Source organism: Suncus etruscus, chromosome Y (assembly GCF_024139225.1).
Source record: "Suncus etruscus isolate mSunEtr1 chromosome Y, mSunEtr1.pri.cur, whole genome shotgun sequence".
Classification (NCBI taxonomy): Eukaryota; Metazoa; Chordata; class Mammalia; order Eulipotyphla; family Soricidae; genus Suncus; species Suncus etruscus.
This window is the reverse complement of record NC_064869.1, coordinates 1,222,662-1,240,234: the sequence shown is the minus strand read 5'-3', so window position 1 is coordinate 1,240,234 and position 17,573 is coordinate 1,222,662. Positions and strand designations below refer to the sequence as shown.

Below are 17,573 nucleotides of genomic sequence, written 5' to 3'. Positions count from 1 at the left end.
ATACTACAACAATTAGAACAATTAGGGCTGGGCGGTGGCGCTAAAGGTAAGGTGCCTGCCTTGCCTGCGCTAGCCTTGGACGGACCATGGTTCGATCCCCCGGTGTCCCATATGGCCCCCCAAGCCAGGAGCAACTTCTGAGCGCATAGCCAGGAGTAACCCCTGAGCGTTACCGGGTGTGGCCCAAAAACCAAAAAAAAAAAAAAAAATTAGAACAATTAAGCCAAGGGAAAGAGGAACTGATCCAGAGTATTAAGAAATCCATACAAATAAAACTCAAGGAATTAAAAGTCAAAACCAAAGAACTCAATGAGGACAGTCTCAATAATATTGAACAAAATATAAAGCATCATCAATAATAAAATAACAAAAGATGACTATAAAGTAGAATATAAAAAGAGAAGAAAAATAAATATAAGAGAAAGAATTGTGACAGAATAATAATAATCATTGAATAATTTTCAATCAGATATGGTGATAAAGGATAAGAATGGCTTGCAGAAGAAGTAATCATAAGAACTTTGCTGATATTTGGAAAGATATTTCTTTCCAGATTCAAGAGGTCCAATAAGTACTACACAAAATAAACTCAAATAAATAACAAGACCAATTGTAATCACTATGGTAAAATCAAGATAAAGAAAAACAAGAGGAAAAACTTCTAACAATAAAGTGAAACATGGGGCTGGAGGGCATATGCCTTGCAAACAGCTCACCTAGGAAGGACCACGGTTTGATCACCCTCTTCCCCCACCCCACCCCAACCCACCCCGGTGTCCCATATATTCTCCCAATCCAGGGGTGATTTCCAAGACATAGCCAGGACTAACACCTGAGTGTCATTGAGTGTAGCCCAAAAACCAGAAAAAAAAAATAGGTGCGTGGAAATAACCTAAGAATTTCAATAGATTTCATATGCTATCTTACAAGTCAGAAAAGAATAAAATGATACATTAAAACATTGAGTTTTAGCTTAGAGTACATTACCCAGCAAAGCTATCATGTAAACTTGAAGAAGGGTTAAGAACCTTTTCAAAAGAAGGGTTAAGAACCTTTTCAAACACCAACTGGCAGCATTTGCAACAACTAAATGAACCTGCTAAGGATTACTGGAAGATCGCCTATAAAAGAAAAAGATTCCTGCAAAAACAGCAACCACCCTAAGTATCATTAATCTCTCATCATGGCACAGAGAAGCTGATAGACCAAGAAAGAAAACTCATCTGCAGCCTAAAGGAAAAACACCTGAACACTCAGGATAAAGATAAATTCAGAATAAAAGAAGTAATAAAAATAAAAAGAAGCTGGTAGAGACCTACTTATATTTGACTAAAAAGTATTTCATAAATAAGGTAATTTAAGACAGTTATGGTACAGAAAAAAATAAAAGGTTTGGCCCACAAGTACACTAACAAAAATCACTATACATACAAGTTATAAGAGCCCCTCATTCCATTCTTAGAACATTCAAAAGCTGCAATAAATGACAGTACTAGTAATAGTTGTAATATTCATAAAAATAGTAATAATACCTCAGAACAGTCCTCATGTTCAACATCAAACTAGACTTTCCTTTCCTTCCTTTTCAAAAATTCAATTAGATTTCATAGGTATTTAAGGAATTTCTAATGAATTAAATACACAATAAAATTTTACTTTATTATGCAAATATATTTGTGATAATGTATTTTGGTTAATCATGTAAGTGATTAACAATTTAGTTATTATATTAATAAAGATATACACGCTCATTAAAATGATTCCTAGTATTATATAAGGAAACAAGTATTTTGGAAATCTACTGCATTATAGTAAACAAGAGGTGTTTCTAAGAAACACATGCTATAAATAAATGTAAAATTTCTTCACTTACTGAGTCAGAGAAATAGTGTAGAAAATAAGGCACTTGCCTTGTACAGATCTGATCTATATTTGATTCCTGGCACCACATATAAGTCATGAAAGGAAAGAAACCTGAGTGCAATGCCAGGTGTGGTCTCACAACCAAAATCCCATCCTCCTCAAAAATTATTTCTTATCTTCATTTGGATAAATTTATCACTTTCAAAAAAATCCAAAATTAATGCATCTCAAATAATAAATTTACTTACCTGAGTGTCATACAGATGAGCAATATGAAATTCAACTACAAAGAATTATAGAAAATGATAAATTACAATAAAGTTAAGGTAATATAAGTAGAGACAAGGTTAAATATAAAACAAGCAAATGCTAAGAAACAAAGATACAAAATCAAGCCAATAGTAACAAAAATGTACAGGTACCTTACATAAAAGTTTACTATTTTTGTAAACTGAGAATTCTTTTTTTGTTTTTGGGTCACACCCAGCATCGCTCAGGGGTTACTTCTGGCTCTACACTCAGAAATCACTCCTGGCAGGCTCAGTGGACCATATGGGATGCCGGGACTCCAACCACCGCATGCAAGGCAAACGTCCTACCTTCATGCTATCTCTTTGGCCCTGTAAACTGAGACTTTAATCCTGCATATTGCATATTCAGAAATAGTTCTCTTACTATACTTAAGTCCAGTTTTTCAGCGAGGAAAGCAAATTATAGAAATAAAAATAAATGCTATGCTATCTATTTCTACCTATTCAGACCAACCCAATAAAAATACTACAAGCTAATTCATTTTGAGTTTTTGCCAGATTTTGTCTCAGGTCCTATGTCTTTATTATATGGGTTGTCATTTTAGGTAAAATACATTTTGGGGGGGGGGTTGGTAGAATTGGGCCACATCCAATGGTTCTCAAGATTTATTCCTGACCCTGAACTAAAAGATCATTCCTGACAGGCTCAAAATACCAGGTGTGCTATTTAGGATCAAACTTCAAGCCACATATAAGAAAAGAGATCTAGCCATTAAATTAACACTCAAGCTATTACTTTATATACTAGAGTATAAGCCAAGCAGAGTATAAACCGGCCACCCCCACTAATTTCACCCTAAAAACTTGGGCCCAGAATGGTGGCACAAGCTATAAGACGTCTGCCTTGCCCACACTAGCCTAGAATGGACCTGGACCCTCGGTTCAATCCCCCGGAGTCTCATTGGTCCCCCAAGCCAGGAGCAATTTCTGAGCACAGAGCCAGGTGAACCCCTGAGCATCAGCGGGTATAGCTCAAAAGCCAAAAGCCAAAACCGGGGAAAAATTAGTGACTCAAGTATAGGCTGGAAAATAGAGTGGAAAATGCAGCACCTACTGGTAAATTTCAAAAATAAAAATATACACCCAAAACAATTACAATAATTGAGGAATCAGAAGGTTAAATAATTTTCAATATATATTGCTAGAGAAAAACGGTAAACTAACAACCAATAACTTTAAAACTTTAAAGTGCAGAAAATCGTAGTTTAGCAAGGTAATCAAGCTAAATCACAAAGGTTAAAATCCTTCAAAACTGGATTTCTCATCATCATCATCTGCATGTCCAAATAGTTTCAGCTGTATCTGATGTGAGGGTATCAACATCGACAATTATTATCATCACTGAGTTCGTAGATATCATCACTGCTGTCGGTCTCATACAAAAAGCAGAATATTGTGGGTTAAATAGTTCTGTGGCATACTGTTCAGTTCAGCCACCTACCTCTTCAGCTCAGACATGACTTGTGGACTGAGCTGAAGTACTGCCCCCTTCAACAGACAGCAGAAGACTAGAGACTACATGCACTGTATTCGGTGCAAGCTCACATAATCAAATACCTGTATGACTCGAGTATAAGCTGAGTTCAGACTTTGCGGCAAAAATTTTGTGCCAAATAAACTCGGCTTATACTTGAGTATATAGAAATATACTTTATAACATATTTCAGTTTTTCACATTAAATGTACAGTTTACTCTTAAACACATTTCTTCTTTATCTATCAAGATCTACTTATATATATTTACTATAATTTTTTTTTCCTTCCTAGTATTTTCTCAGAAGTCTCTTCTGCAGCTTACCTTAGTAAGAATATTTATATACTGAGACTAAAGATTCTATCCCCAATACCCATTTAAGTCCCTGTAACCCTGCTGGTAATAAAACAGGAGCACTGCCAGTAGGGCCCAAAAAGCAAACAAAGAAGAATACAAAACACATATATGAGTATTCTACAAAATGTGTTAATTAGTTCTTTTTAAATGAAATTTCAGATCAATCTTAAAGGAATCAAATGTTCTGGATGTCTGTCAATTATCAGAATTCATTATTCCTGCTGTTCAAGAGTAAAATTTACTTTACTACTATCAAAGGTTAATTTTCTATTTTAATTTTGTTTTACTAATAAGATTTTAGGCATATCAGAAGAAACATTATTCAAACAATCACAATTAAATTTCATAACATTTTAAAAATATATTTACAAACATCCTCAAAGCAGACAAATCAGCACAATTGTACATTTTATAGATTACTCATGGCCAGTGAATACTAATTTAAAAAATTCACGACAGAAATAAATTTTACTTTTGCAATCTACAAGACATAAATATCAATAGTATCTATTCAAGTTGAGTATATTTAAAAGAAAACTTCATCAATTAACTTAATTCCCTGAAATGTGGCTCATCCTTTACTCTTCTTCGCAGTAACAACAAAAATGAAGAGGCAAGATACACTTTTAAAAGAATTTCCTGATTATATTTGAAGAAGGTTACAGATGTTCTAAACCTAACTGCTAGGTCATACGTCATACTTACTTTCCACTCTGGATAAAGTACAGGGATTACAATCAATCAAAGCTAACTGAAAATGCTGTAAGAGAAAATTAAAAATATTAATGTACAATTTGTACAAGATTTGTTTTGGGGCCACATCCGAGGATATTCAGGAGTTATTACTAGAGATGCTCAGAAGTCCATATATGGTTCTGCATGCAATGCAAGTACCCTATCTGCTGCACTATCTTCCTTTACAGAAAAATTTTATTAAGTACAGTACCATGCTTTGAATTTTATGGACTATTATAAAAGAAATCTGGAGCATACTTGCGAAGCAAATAAAACAGCACACTAAGAAAAACCTGTTTGCTATTCTATAAAATCTTCTGCGAATTTAGTGTTTTCAAATTATTTCAATAATAATATAAAAAGATTATAGGGGCTGGAGAGATAGCATGGAGGTAAGGCATTTGTTTGCCTTTCATGCAGAAGGTCACTGGTTCGAATCCCAGCATCCCATATGGTCCCCTGAGCCTGCCGGGTGTGACCCAAAAGCCAAAAATAAAAAAAAAGAGACTATAGAAGGAAAAATAAACATATCTACTTACCTATTTTTACCAGCTGAAAAAATAATTTGAATAATACAGTATTCATATAAATATGTATTTTAAAGTATTAAGACCTTAAATAAGATGTTTTAGTTTATCAATACAGATTTGTATCAAATACAAATCTGAGAAGTCGATTTGTGCTTTTTGTTTTGTTTTGGTTCACTGGGCCATACCTGGCAATCAGGGATTATTTCTGGCCCTGCAATCAAGAATTATTCCTGGTGGTGCTCAGAGGAGATCATCTGAGTGCAGATGCAAGGCAAATGCCCTACCCACTATACTTTTCTCTGACACCATCAATTGTGTTGTGCATCACTTTACCTTATAATAATGTCTGGGCTCTCCCTGCTGTACTGTTTATCTGACTTCATCTATTTTATTTTATTTTATTTCTTTCCTTCTAGTAGTATTGAGGGTTATTTCTAGCATTTAGCTGTTTAGAGATCAATCTTGGTGGTGTTTAGCTCTCAATGCAACAGTTGAGAGGGATTAAACTTGCATAGAATATGCCTGATCCCAAACTAATCCTTCTCAAAATAAAATAGATGAGACAGGGGCCAGAGCTAGCTCAGCTGTAGGGTATTTGTCTTTTGCATGAGGCTGCCAAGGGCAGACCTCTGTTCGATACTTGTTACACCCCACTCAGGAAGGGCACACATCAAAAAAGTGTTGCACTCCTGAAAGAGAATTATTTGCCAAAAAGGCCCGTTTAGAGCAGTCAAAATCAGTTGACCCTTTGCGTGGATTGTTCGGCCATAATTCTAATATGTGGCTGTAACTATCTCTCTCTTTATTTTTAACCATTATTAAAAATCAGGCCTTAGTAATTCTTTCTAACAAAGGAGGACAGTACAAATCCCACCAAAAGTCTCCCACTAACCAGCTCTTGTGATCTTTGCTACTTTGGTGCCAAGATCATGTTTTTTCCCAAAACTTAGCTCATAGTAAACCAATTTTCAGTTTTCCCCAAAAACTCTAAAACATTTCTCTCTCTTCCCACTTCCCTGAAAATTACCTGGTTTCCCCTGCTTACCCAAAACAAAGCTAACCCAAAACAAAACTTCTTTTCACCTTCAGTATAGGTTCTTTAATGTGCAAATTTTTAGCCACCTCTATCATTCTGTTTCCCTAACTATCTCCCACTCTCTTTGATGTCAAAAATTACACCCTGCATTCCAAACCTCAACCTTAAAAGCTACCCAGCTCAAAAAATAAATTTGTCTTCGTCTTTCTAGATGCAAGTCCCCATGCATTCTGTGTGGTCTCATTCATTCCATATTTCATAATTCATATTTCATATTCGCCTCTTTGTGCTTCTGCTTGACTTCCAGTGGGAAAATGAACTCACTAAGGTTTTGCTTAGGAACTTTTTATCTCATCAGGATAAAACAGTCCGCAGCAGATACTCAGTGTCCACAATGGCCCCCAAACTAGGAGCAATTTCTGAGCGCATAGCCAGTAGTAACTCCACAGTGTCACTGAGTGTGGTCCAAAAACAAAAAACAAGTAAAAGAGCCAGAGAAACAGTACAGCAGGGAGAGACCTTGCTTTGCATGCAGCTGGCCCAGGTTCAATTACAGACACCATATATGGTCCCCAGAATCCAGGATCCATATCCAGCAACCTAACCCAACTATAAAATATAATTCACTAAGAGATAAAAATTGCGAATGAGATGAGACAGAGTGTGTGCCATAGCACAAACCCAAAGTATGCCAGTAGTGATTCCTGAACAGTCAGGATTAGGTCTGAAGCACCAATGAAAACAGCCAAAAAGTGCATACACGCGTTTGCACACGTGCACACACACACACACACGCACGCATGCACACACGTGTGCGTGTGCAAACATACAAAGTGAAGGGAGAAAAAAAAAACTATGTGAAATGTAGTTTAGGGCCACAGAGACAGGACAGAGGGTAGAGAGATTGCCTTGCAGATAGTTGTCCCAATTTGATTTCTGATTCCTGAGCACAAAAGCAAGCAAAATATAAGATACAGATGCACACACACATTCATGAAATACTTAACATTATTCTATAGCAAATCCTAAAACCTACTGTCTACATGGTATATAAGTGTGTATAATTCCTAATGTTTATAATATAACAGCTATGCTATTATCCTATATAAATGTATATTTTATAAATAACCAGTTATTTTTACTACAAAGTAACAGTAATATGCAATGTGTAATTTTATAAATGCACATGTAGCACCACATATGTCCCCTTGCACCTTAAGTAGTGATCTCTCAGTGCAGAGCATTGTAGGGAAGTGGTCCAAAACAAAAACAATAAAAGTTAAAATGTTTTAAAAAGTACAGAAATCTCATCCCCAGGCCTGCATGACCAGTACAGTAGGTATTGCATTTTTCCCTTGCACATTCAATTGGCCCATATTTGCTTCCCATCATCATGTAATCCCCATGGATTATGCGAGGAGTTAAAGTCCTGAGAGTAGCCAGAAGTAGTAATCCTTGATCATTGCCACATATGATCTAAAAACCAAATCAAAAATAAAATCTCTCCCTATTAAAATCTCTGAAAAACAAAAAGATTGCCAAAAAATTGCCAACAGATGCAATTTCTAATACACCTTCAGTCATTAATAATAATATGTTATTAGGGATGTATAGGTAGTAAAGTGGATAGGGTGCTTAACCAGCAGTTCCCAGTTGATCTTCCAATCAAACCAGGAATGATTCCTGGCTGCAGACAGGAGTATCCCATAAACATTGCCATCTGAACAACAACAACAACAACAAAAAATCCTCATTTATATGCAATACTTTTTACCTGCCAATTAGTATAGTTTAGCAATAGCACAGCTTTAAGGCTTTTGCCTTGCATGCAACCAACTGGGACCAACCTAGGCTTGATCGCTGGTATCCCAGATAGTCCCCTGAGCCTGCCAGTAGTGATTTCTGCCAGAAATCACTGCCAGAGTAACCTCTGAGTGACACCAGGCCACCACTGTGGCCCAACCCCATCTACCCCCCAAAAAAGATTTCTGATTAACAACACTATTAGAATTTTATATATTTCTAATAAAAACATAGTCTATTATTAGGTTGCAGATATTCCTTCACTAATGAACCCATCCATCTTATCTAAAACAGTCATTTACAAGATAAGTGCTCTAATAAAGTACTTTATTTTTCTTTTGGTCTCAAGCAGGTTCAGAAAACCCAGGATCATTAGCAAAAATTCTTGGCCAAGTGTGCTGAATAAATCAAGAAAGGGCCCAAATATGTAACATAGCTCAAATCCTATGGCACAAAGGATTTAAGTGACAACAGTGGGTGTTCAGGACATCAGGATGGCATTAACTCTGGTGATGTTCTGGGACGTATGCAGTGTTGAGAGATAAAGCCAGCTTGGGAACATGTTAGGAATATGCCCTAATTTAAACTAATGCACAGTTTCTAAAGTTTTCTATTTAGGGGGACACAGTTGACAACATTAGGCTTTAGTCAGTATTCACCCCTGCCTCTACACTTAGGGATCACTCCTAGTATGCTAAAGGGATAGAATGTGATTCCAGAATCAAACATGAATTGTCCACATGCAAACATGAGTCCACACACTGTGTACTATTTCTTTGCATCCTGTAAAATCTTTTTAATTCCATACTTATTTTTTATAAAGTTCTATAGACAAAATAAATGTAAAATACTATTTAAAATGTTGCAAATTTTCTATCACATCTACTTTGCATCCTAAAATTATATTTTCTTTATAGGCTACAACCCAGTGAGAATTCAAAATAGGGCTCTCACATGCAAAGAATATGTTCCAGTATCTTGAACAATCAACCTGGCTCCCTAACCTTTTTTATAAATGTTTAAACAAAATGAACATCTTCTATAAACTCTTGTTTTTTAACACACAAATACATGCACATGAATAAGTGTACAAAATTAGTCTATTGGCAAAAACTGCAACCACCTACCTTTAAACTAGATTCATAATCTGTGTTCACTTTAAATATAAGCCCAAGTCGCAAATGAATTTCCTTGGCTCGACAAAAGCTGGGATCAATATATAGTACTTCTTGAAATGCTTTAGTTGCCCTAAAAAAATTTCAATATACAAAATTGTTAAGACTTGACATGTAGAAACAAGAAACACTATATTCATGACTTTTGACATAAATCAAAATATGCTTTAAAATACAATGAAATAAACAACTCACCAAGAATATTCTACCAATCAAACTAATCATTCAAATTAGAAGGCACTGATAAAGATCTTAGTAAATAATAGCTCAAGGAATTTCACCTCAAAGAAAGTGACTTGCAGAAAATACTGAACAGTACTTCTTCAATACTTCAGTAAAACCAAACAAACTTCACAAACACACCTAACTAAATTAAGATAGCAGAAAACTCCATGGCAATAATTTCAGTTATGGACCTAAAATACAACAACTGAGAAACAGAAACTGCAAATTACAATTAAAGATGCAGAGATAGTATGGTATAATGGGAAAGGGGGCAGAGGGTTTAACTGAGACATGAAAAAGGGAAGCTAACACTGGTACGACATTTTATCTTATGAAATCCTCAAAGCCATTTACCTGAAGCCCTGTGGGGTAAAACTAAAAGCCTTCCTCTAGGAGCAAGCACAAGACAAGGTTGCCCACTCCTGCAATAGAAGTACCTGACATAGCCATCAGGCAAGAAAAGATGAAGAACACAGTAGCCCATAAGATGATGGATGACCTTAGCATTCACTCAGGACAGAGCCAGGAATAAGCCAAGTACAGCAAAGTGTGACCCCAAAACCAAACTTTAAAACTGCAGGAGTATAAGGTCTACTTTGATTCTATAAAATATTCTGGGCAAGAATTTTAATAAGATCCAGAAAGATAGAATAGCAGTTAGAAAAATAAGTTAGAAAAAACACACTGGGCAAGAAGTGAGAAATAAAAGCAAACAGTAATATGCAAGATGTCACTTCAGTAATGTGTTGCAATACACAGTGCCTAAAAGAAAAGCAGAGGAGAGAGCATGCTTGAGGTTAAGAAAATGTCAGCCACAGAAGTAGGTTCAAGATAATGGATAAAAAGATAACTACGGAATGTGGTTTTAGGACTTCAACAGTGGTGAAGATCAAGATAGTTGCTGGAACATTATATGAGTCAAACTCAACTATCAACAAGAGTACTTCCTGATTAATCCCTGAGTATCAGCAGGTGTGGCCCAAAGACAACAACAAAAACCACCACCAACAACAAATAACATGCCTCAGAAAATCCAAACACCTAGGAATTAAGTTACAAAGGAGGTGAAACAAAGAAAACTGTAAATCACTATAAAAAAGAATAAAAAGACAAAAAGAGAAAGAAAATTGTCTATTAATTGAAAGGGTTATTATAAAGTTCTGGTTCTGCACTGAGGAAATACATTTAGTAGTGCTCAGGGGACCCAAAGGATATGCAACCTGCTACACTGCTAAACTATTGTTTTGGAATCTATTACAAAATTCTCGTCCAGAGTAGTAGTCCCTATTAAATTAATTATGAAATATTTAAAATTTGAGGGGTATTGGGTCCGTGCTTGTGGTTTACTCCTGGCTCTATGTTGAGGGAATGCAAGTCATCACTTTAGCAAACATACAAAAACAACCTGGAGGTGCTTGAAGGATCTATGGAAGTGGTGGGAATGAAGCCATCTAAAGCAAACATTCTACTCACAAAACACTACCAACAAAAAAACAACACAATGGGGACACTCTTTGAATGGAAATCTTTGGAGACATTGCTCCAGAGGTGGGAAAGAACAGCAGAAAGAAGGGCACTTCTCTCTATAAATAGTGGTCACTAATCAGGGTTTGACTCTAGATCACCCCTTCTCCCACAGAGACTCCACTCCATTTAAGAGACTACCTGTAAGTACTGTGTTGCTTCCTTAAGCCCCAATGTTTATGCTTATCTTCTCTTTGGTGCCTCGCCACTCTAAGGCTACACATCTAATATATCCTGCAATCTTGCACAAAAACCAGTTCCTCTTGTCCTAAATATTGTGGGAATGGAATAGTGTTGAAATGGATTCATTGTTGGAATGGAATCAAGAGTCTTGGATCAGCTTGGGACTCATTTTTTTTTCTGGTCATCAGCTGTGGTTTTAGGACTTCAGCAGTGGTGAAGATCAAGATAGTTGCGGAACATTATATGAGTCAAACTTAACTATCAACAAGAGTACTTCCTGATTAACCCCTGAGCATCAGCAGGTGTGGCCCAAAGACAACAACAAAAACCACCACCTACAACAAATAACATGCCTCAGAAAATCGAACCAAACACCTAGGAATTAATCACTGTGAATACAAAGTTAGTTACTTATTTGGGTCAAAGCCACATAATGTTCTGTAAATCCCTTCAGTGTTCACTGTCCCCAACCAATAATGTTCACAATTCCCCTCTGTAAACCAATAGCTGCTTCTATGAACAGCAGCCTATAACTTAATTTCTATGGTTTTTCAATACTTTTACTGATAAGAACTTCATGCTTAGAACTTTATCACTTACTATCAAAGTAGTATGTTTCCTACTTAAAACTTCTTTTCTATTCTTTTAGAATATTTGTTCATCCAATTGTTTCTTTAAATCCTGCATATGAAATCAGTCTGTAATGGTTTCTCTTATCTCATACTAACTTTACTTATCATGAAACTCTAGATCCATCCACATACAGAAAAATGCATAATTTCATCTATTTTATGTCTCATTGTGATTATATACAAGCTTTCTTATCTTCCGGCTTTGAGTATTTACATAGTTTCTGGATTTGGGCCATTAATACTAGTGTTGCAAGGAATATGGGAGTGTAAATTGTGTTTTTGAATTCTTTTTTTTTTGGGGGGGGCTACACCCGGAGGTGCTCAGGGGTTACTCCTGGCTGTCTGCTCAGAAATAGCTCCTGGCAGGCACGACCGGGATTCGAATCAACCACCTTTGGTCCTGGATCGGCTGCTTGCAAGGCAAACATCGCTGTGCTATCTCTCTGGGCCCGTGTTTTTGAATTCTTGAGGAAATTGCCAAGAAGAAAAACAGCTGAGTCAAATGAAAGCTCAATTTCTTTTTATGGGTTTTATGGTTTTCTTTTTTTCTTTCTCTCTCTCTCTCTCTTTTTTTTTTTTTTTTTTTTTTTTTGCTTTTTGGGTAACACCCAGTAAAGCTCAGGAATTACTTCTGGATATGCACCCAGAAATTGCTCCTAACTAGGGGGACCAACATATGGGATGCTGGAGATCAAACCAGGGTTGTTTCTTTTCTTCATGTAATTCTACCAATGCTTTATATATCAAAGATATCAGTATTTTATCATTCAGCTGTGGGCAAATATTTTCGCACAGTCTCTGGAAAATCATTGTATTTTGGCCATCAATTTCTTTGAAGTGTGTAAGTTAGTCTTCTGAGGGTTTTTTTGTTTGGTTATCTTTTATTTTGAGGCCGCAATTGACAGTTCTCAGAAGTTACTCCTTGCTCTGAGATCAGAAACTACTCCTGGTAGGTTTAAGTTACCATATATTATGTTATCTTGAAGAATGTTCTATATGCATTGGAGAAGAATCTGTATTCAACTTTGAGAGTATTGCTTCTCGGCCTTTTGGCTAATTTCAAGTGCAACTCATTTTATACTGCAAGGTCAGTGTTTCTTATTGAGGTCAAGTGACCTCAATATTAAGACATGATTATGGGGTACTGAAGTCTCATACTATTATTCGTTATCAATGTCTCCTTACAAATTTATTAGCAATAGTTTTATGTATTTTGCTGGTCCTTCATTAACTGCATAAATGTTAGGAGTTTGAGGTCTTCTGTTATGTACATATGCCTGGTTAATAAGAAATTACCCTGTTTTTTGACATTTATATGGCTAAAGTAAATATATCTAGTACAATATGGCCACCCCAACTTTTCTGTGAAGGTTATTTGCTTGAAATTTTGCCTTCCAATTTTTTTAAAACGTGAGTTTGGGGAATTTGGTTGGTTTGTTTTTGGTTTTGGGGCCAAATCAGATACTGCTCAGGGATGAGCTATGTGTTCAGGGATCACTCCTGGCAAGCTCTGGGACTACAAAGAGGTGCCAAGGATCATACCCAGATCAGAAATGTGCAAGGCAAATACCCTGCCCGCTGGGTATATAAAATTGTACCAATACCCTACAATTGCTCCAACTCCTGCCTTCCAATCATTAAAAAAAAACAAAAAAACAAAACAAAACAAAAAAACGGGAGTGTTTTGGACTATACTAAGCAGTACTCAGGGATAAGCCCTGGCTCTGTGATAGGGATTGACAGAAATGAAATTACATATTCAGAATTATATGTTCAGAATTGTATATTCTGATTGGGCACTATAAGGGGTATCAAGAATGGAACCCAAGTCAGTGACATACAACACAAATCGCCTACTACTGTAAAACTCCTCTAGACCCTGTCTTCTAATATTTAACCAAACCATTCAAATGTGTTTCTTATAGGCAACAGAAAATTAGATTCAATTTTCTAATCTACCTTGCAGTTTTGAATCTTATTTCCTGCATTTAGGCCATTGACATTGAATAAGATTATTAATGTAATGAGTTTTGAGAAAATTAGATTCAATTTTCTAATCTACCTTGCAGTTTTGAATCTTATTTTCTGCATTTAGGCCATTGACATTGAATAAGATTATTAATGTAATGAGTTTTGAGACATCTTTAATATAAGCTTAACATGTTTGTGAGGTCTGTCATGTCTTAGTGTAGGTCTGAAAAATGGAGTCATAAAATTTGTTTATGCACATACATTATATACAGTATCACACTATGAGTGGTAGAAGGACAGTCAGAAATATACATATGTGGAGGGGGGCATAACAATAACCAAAAATAACAGAACAAGATCCAGGAGGACTGGTTCATTGTAGGAAGTTTGTCACAAAGAAGGGGATAGGGATAACTGGCAGTCAGGACAGAAAGTGAAGCACTGTGGAAATGACCCCTCTACACAGTAACTAGGTGTTAAAAAGAAGGTAAAATGATTGATCCTTGGGGCCGGAGAGATAGCGTGGAGGTAGGACATTTGCCTTGCTTGCAGAAGGATGGAAATAAAAGATTGATACTTTAATGATATAATACCCCTTCAGCAACAGTTCCTACTAGGAAGTGAAGGAGGAGGAAGGAATAGACAGAGAGAACAAAATGTCAGCAAAGTTGATATCAAGTCTATAAAGTTCTAAAATATTCTTGATGAGATGCTCAATTCTTTTCTTTTTCCTTTTATACACACACACACACACACACACACACACACACACACACACACACACAAGCATATTCTTTGGGCTACAGATTCTTTCCTGAATCTGCTGTAAATCTTTTGTTGGTTTTGAACCACAATTAGTGAATTTTCTGCACTGGCTCTGCTCTCAGTAATACAATACTGAGTAAATCACGAAAAGGGTAAATAACCTACCAACAGTTTTATACTAAGGCTCTGGCCCCAAACTGAATCTTAACAATGCTCCTTTTATATAATTTCATTCCACATCTTGTTTCGTTTTTTTTTTTTTTTGGTGAACATTATCTTTTATCAAAATTGAACATTTTTATAGATAACCTCTTTTATATAAATTTATATAAATTTAGAATCTTTGTCAAAAAATTATTTTTTCTGGTTTTTGGGTCACACCTGGCAGGCCTCAGGGGTTACTCCTGGCTCTATGCTCAGATATATCGCTCCTGGCAAGCTCAGGGATATTGGGATTCAAACCACCGTCCTTCTGCATACAAGGCAAATACCCTACCTCCATGCTGTTTCTATGGCCCTTCTTTGTCAGAAATTTTTTTATTTTGTTTTGTTTGGGCCACACCCATTTGATGCTCAGGGGTTACTCCTGGCTAAGCGCTCAGAAATTGCCCCTGGCTTGGGGGAACCATATGGGACGCCGGGGGATCGAACCATGGTCGCAGTCGCTATCTTTCCTTGGCTAGTGCTTGCAAGGCAGACACCCTACCTCTAGTACCAGCTGGCCGGCCCCTCTTTGTCAGAAATTTTAAGTAGCTCTTTAAAGTCCACTTTATTATATAATCAAGTTTAACATCTATTTAAGTTTACTTTATTGTCCAAATTGTTTGCTTTTAAGAATTTACAAAAAAAAAAAAAAAGAATTTACTACATGGGGCCAGAGATAGCACCTGGAGCAACTTCTGAGCGAAGAGCCAGGAGTAATTCCTGATGGATGCCAGGTGTGAACACCCCCCCCAAAAAAAAAGAGGGGCCAGAGTGTTGGCGAAAGCAGTAGGGCATTTGCCTTGCATGAGCTGACCTAGGAAGGACCACAATTCAATCCCCCGATGTCCCATATGGTCCCCCAAGCTAGGAGTGATTTCTGAGTGCATAGCCAGCAGTAACTCCTGAGTGAATTTACTACAAGACACCTGGACTAACAACTAAATTAACATTTTTAAAAAAATGAAGTTTGAGAGCTGGAGTGGGTTGCCCTTGTCCAACCCTGGTTCTATCTCTGGCATCTCATATGATTCCCCCAAGCCTGCCAGGAGTGATTTCTGAACATAGAGCCAGGAATAACTCGAATGCTGCCGGGTGTGACACCCCCTCCCCCCCCCCCCCAAAAAAAAACCCTAAAAACAAAAAATGAAACCTCAGTACTACTTACATCTTAAAAAAAATATATTGGAATAAGGGGCCAAAGCAAAAGTACAATCTGTAGAGCACTGTAGAGTCTTACATACACGACTGATCAGGGTTCAATTCCCAGCACTCTGCTTGATCCCACAAGCCTGCCAGGAGGGCAAAGTTTACATTTCCTGAGTACAAAGTCAGTAGTAACCCCTGTGTGCCACTGGGCTAAAATTAAAAAAAAAAACAAAAAAACAAAAAACAAAACTGAAATGAGGGCTGGAGTCATATCACAGTGGGTAGTGCATTTGCTTTGAACAGATTTGACCCAGGTTTAATCCCCAGCACCACTTAGGAGTCTGACCAAGAATGATTCCTGAGCTCAAAGCCAGAAGTAAATGTTGAGGAGCTCCAGGGTAATTCAAGAACATTTTTGAATAAGCCAGAGAAAAGCACAGAGGTTAGATCACTGCACATGCTTTGCAGATTAGAAAGACAATATAGCCGGCAAGAGTACTTGCCTTGCATGCAAGCTAACCTGTTCGATACTCAACACCACATATCGTCTCCCCAGTTTGCCTCGAGTGATCCCAGAAAGCAGTAAAGAGTAAGCTCTAGAGGCTGGAGTCATAGCACAGCAGTAGAGCATTTGTCTTGCACGTGGCCGACCCGGGACGGACCGGGTTTGATTCCAGGTATTCCCGTAAGGTTCCTGGAGCCTGCGAGGGGGCGATTTCTAAGCAAAGCCAGGGCTAACCTCTACGTGCCGCTGGCCCCAATCTCCCACCCAAAAAATGAAAAAAAGATTAAGCACTAGCACCGTCAGTGTGGCTCAAACACACACACACACACACACACACACACACACACACACACACATGTTGGAGGCGGGGTAAGTACAATGAATAAGGAATTGGCATTGAAGTGGCTAATCTAGGTTTGATCCTCCGAACCACATAATGTCCCCAGATTCCCACTCGGAGTGATACACTCCTCCAAGAGCAAGCAGTGTCAAGAATAAGACTGAGCACCCCTAAGTGTGGCCTCCCTCCAAAAAGTTCAAAAGTGTACCAGAAATGATGTAATAGAATAGACATTAACCTAAATGTTAGGGTCAGAAACTATCTAAACGGGTAGCAAGTTAAGTCCTGGGCTGGGCACACGCTTTGAATGCAGGAATTGAGGCTTCCGTCCCCAGCACCGTATGGTCGCCTAAGCGTAGTATAGGCCCTCTCCTGTACCAAAACGTGGCCATTTCACACATAAGAAATACAAGAACAAGGGCCGTAGAGATAGCACAGCGGTAGGGCATTTGCCTTGCACCCAGAATGAGGAGTGGTTCGATTCCCGGCATCCCTATCGTCCCCTGGGCCCGTCAGGGACGATTTCTGAGCGTAGAGCCAGGAGTAACCCCTTAGCACCGCCGAGTGTGACCCCCCAAAAACAAACAAAAAAAAAATACAAGAACAATAGTTGCAGATGGTTGGTGGTGGAACAAGCGATAATACAGTGGCTAGGCAGCTTGATTGACACATGGATTTGATATCGGGAATCCTATGTGTGTGTCCAGGAGTAATTTATGAGCACAGAACCAGGAGTAAACCTGAGTACCGCTGGCTATGACCAACACCCCCCCCCCCCCGCCCCAAAATAGGCC

At 37.6% G+C, this 17,573-nt stretch overlaps 1 protein-coding gene across 1 annotated transcript in view; it reads right to left on the bottom strand.

Annotated features, from left to right (window-relative positions):
* The window catches only part of LOC126000414 (lysine-specific demethylase 6A-like), a 199,751-nt gene that overhangs the window by 130,489 nt on the left and 51,689 nt on the right, over positions 1 to 17,573 (bottom strand). The window contains 3 exon segments of the mRNA XM_049767715.1: positions 2,112 to 2,146; positions 4,711 to 4,765; positions 9,237 to 9,357. Of these exon segments, the coding sequence (XP_049623672.1) occupies positions 2,112 to 2,146; positions 4,711 to 4,765; positions 9,237 to 9,357 (211 nt within the window).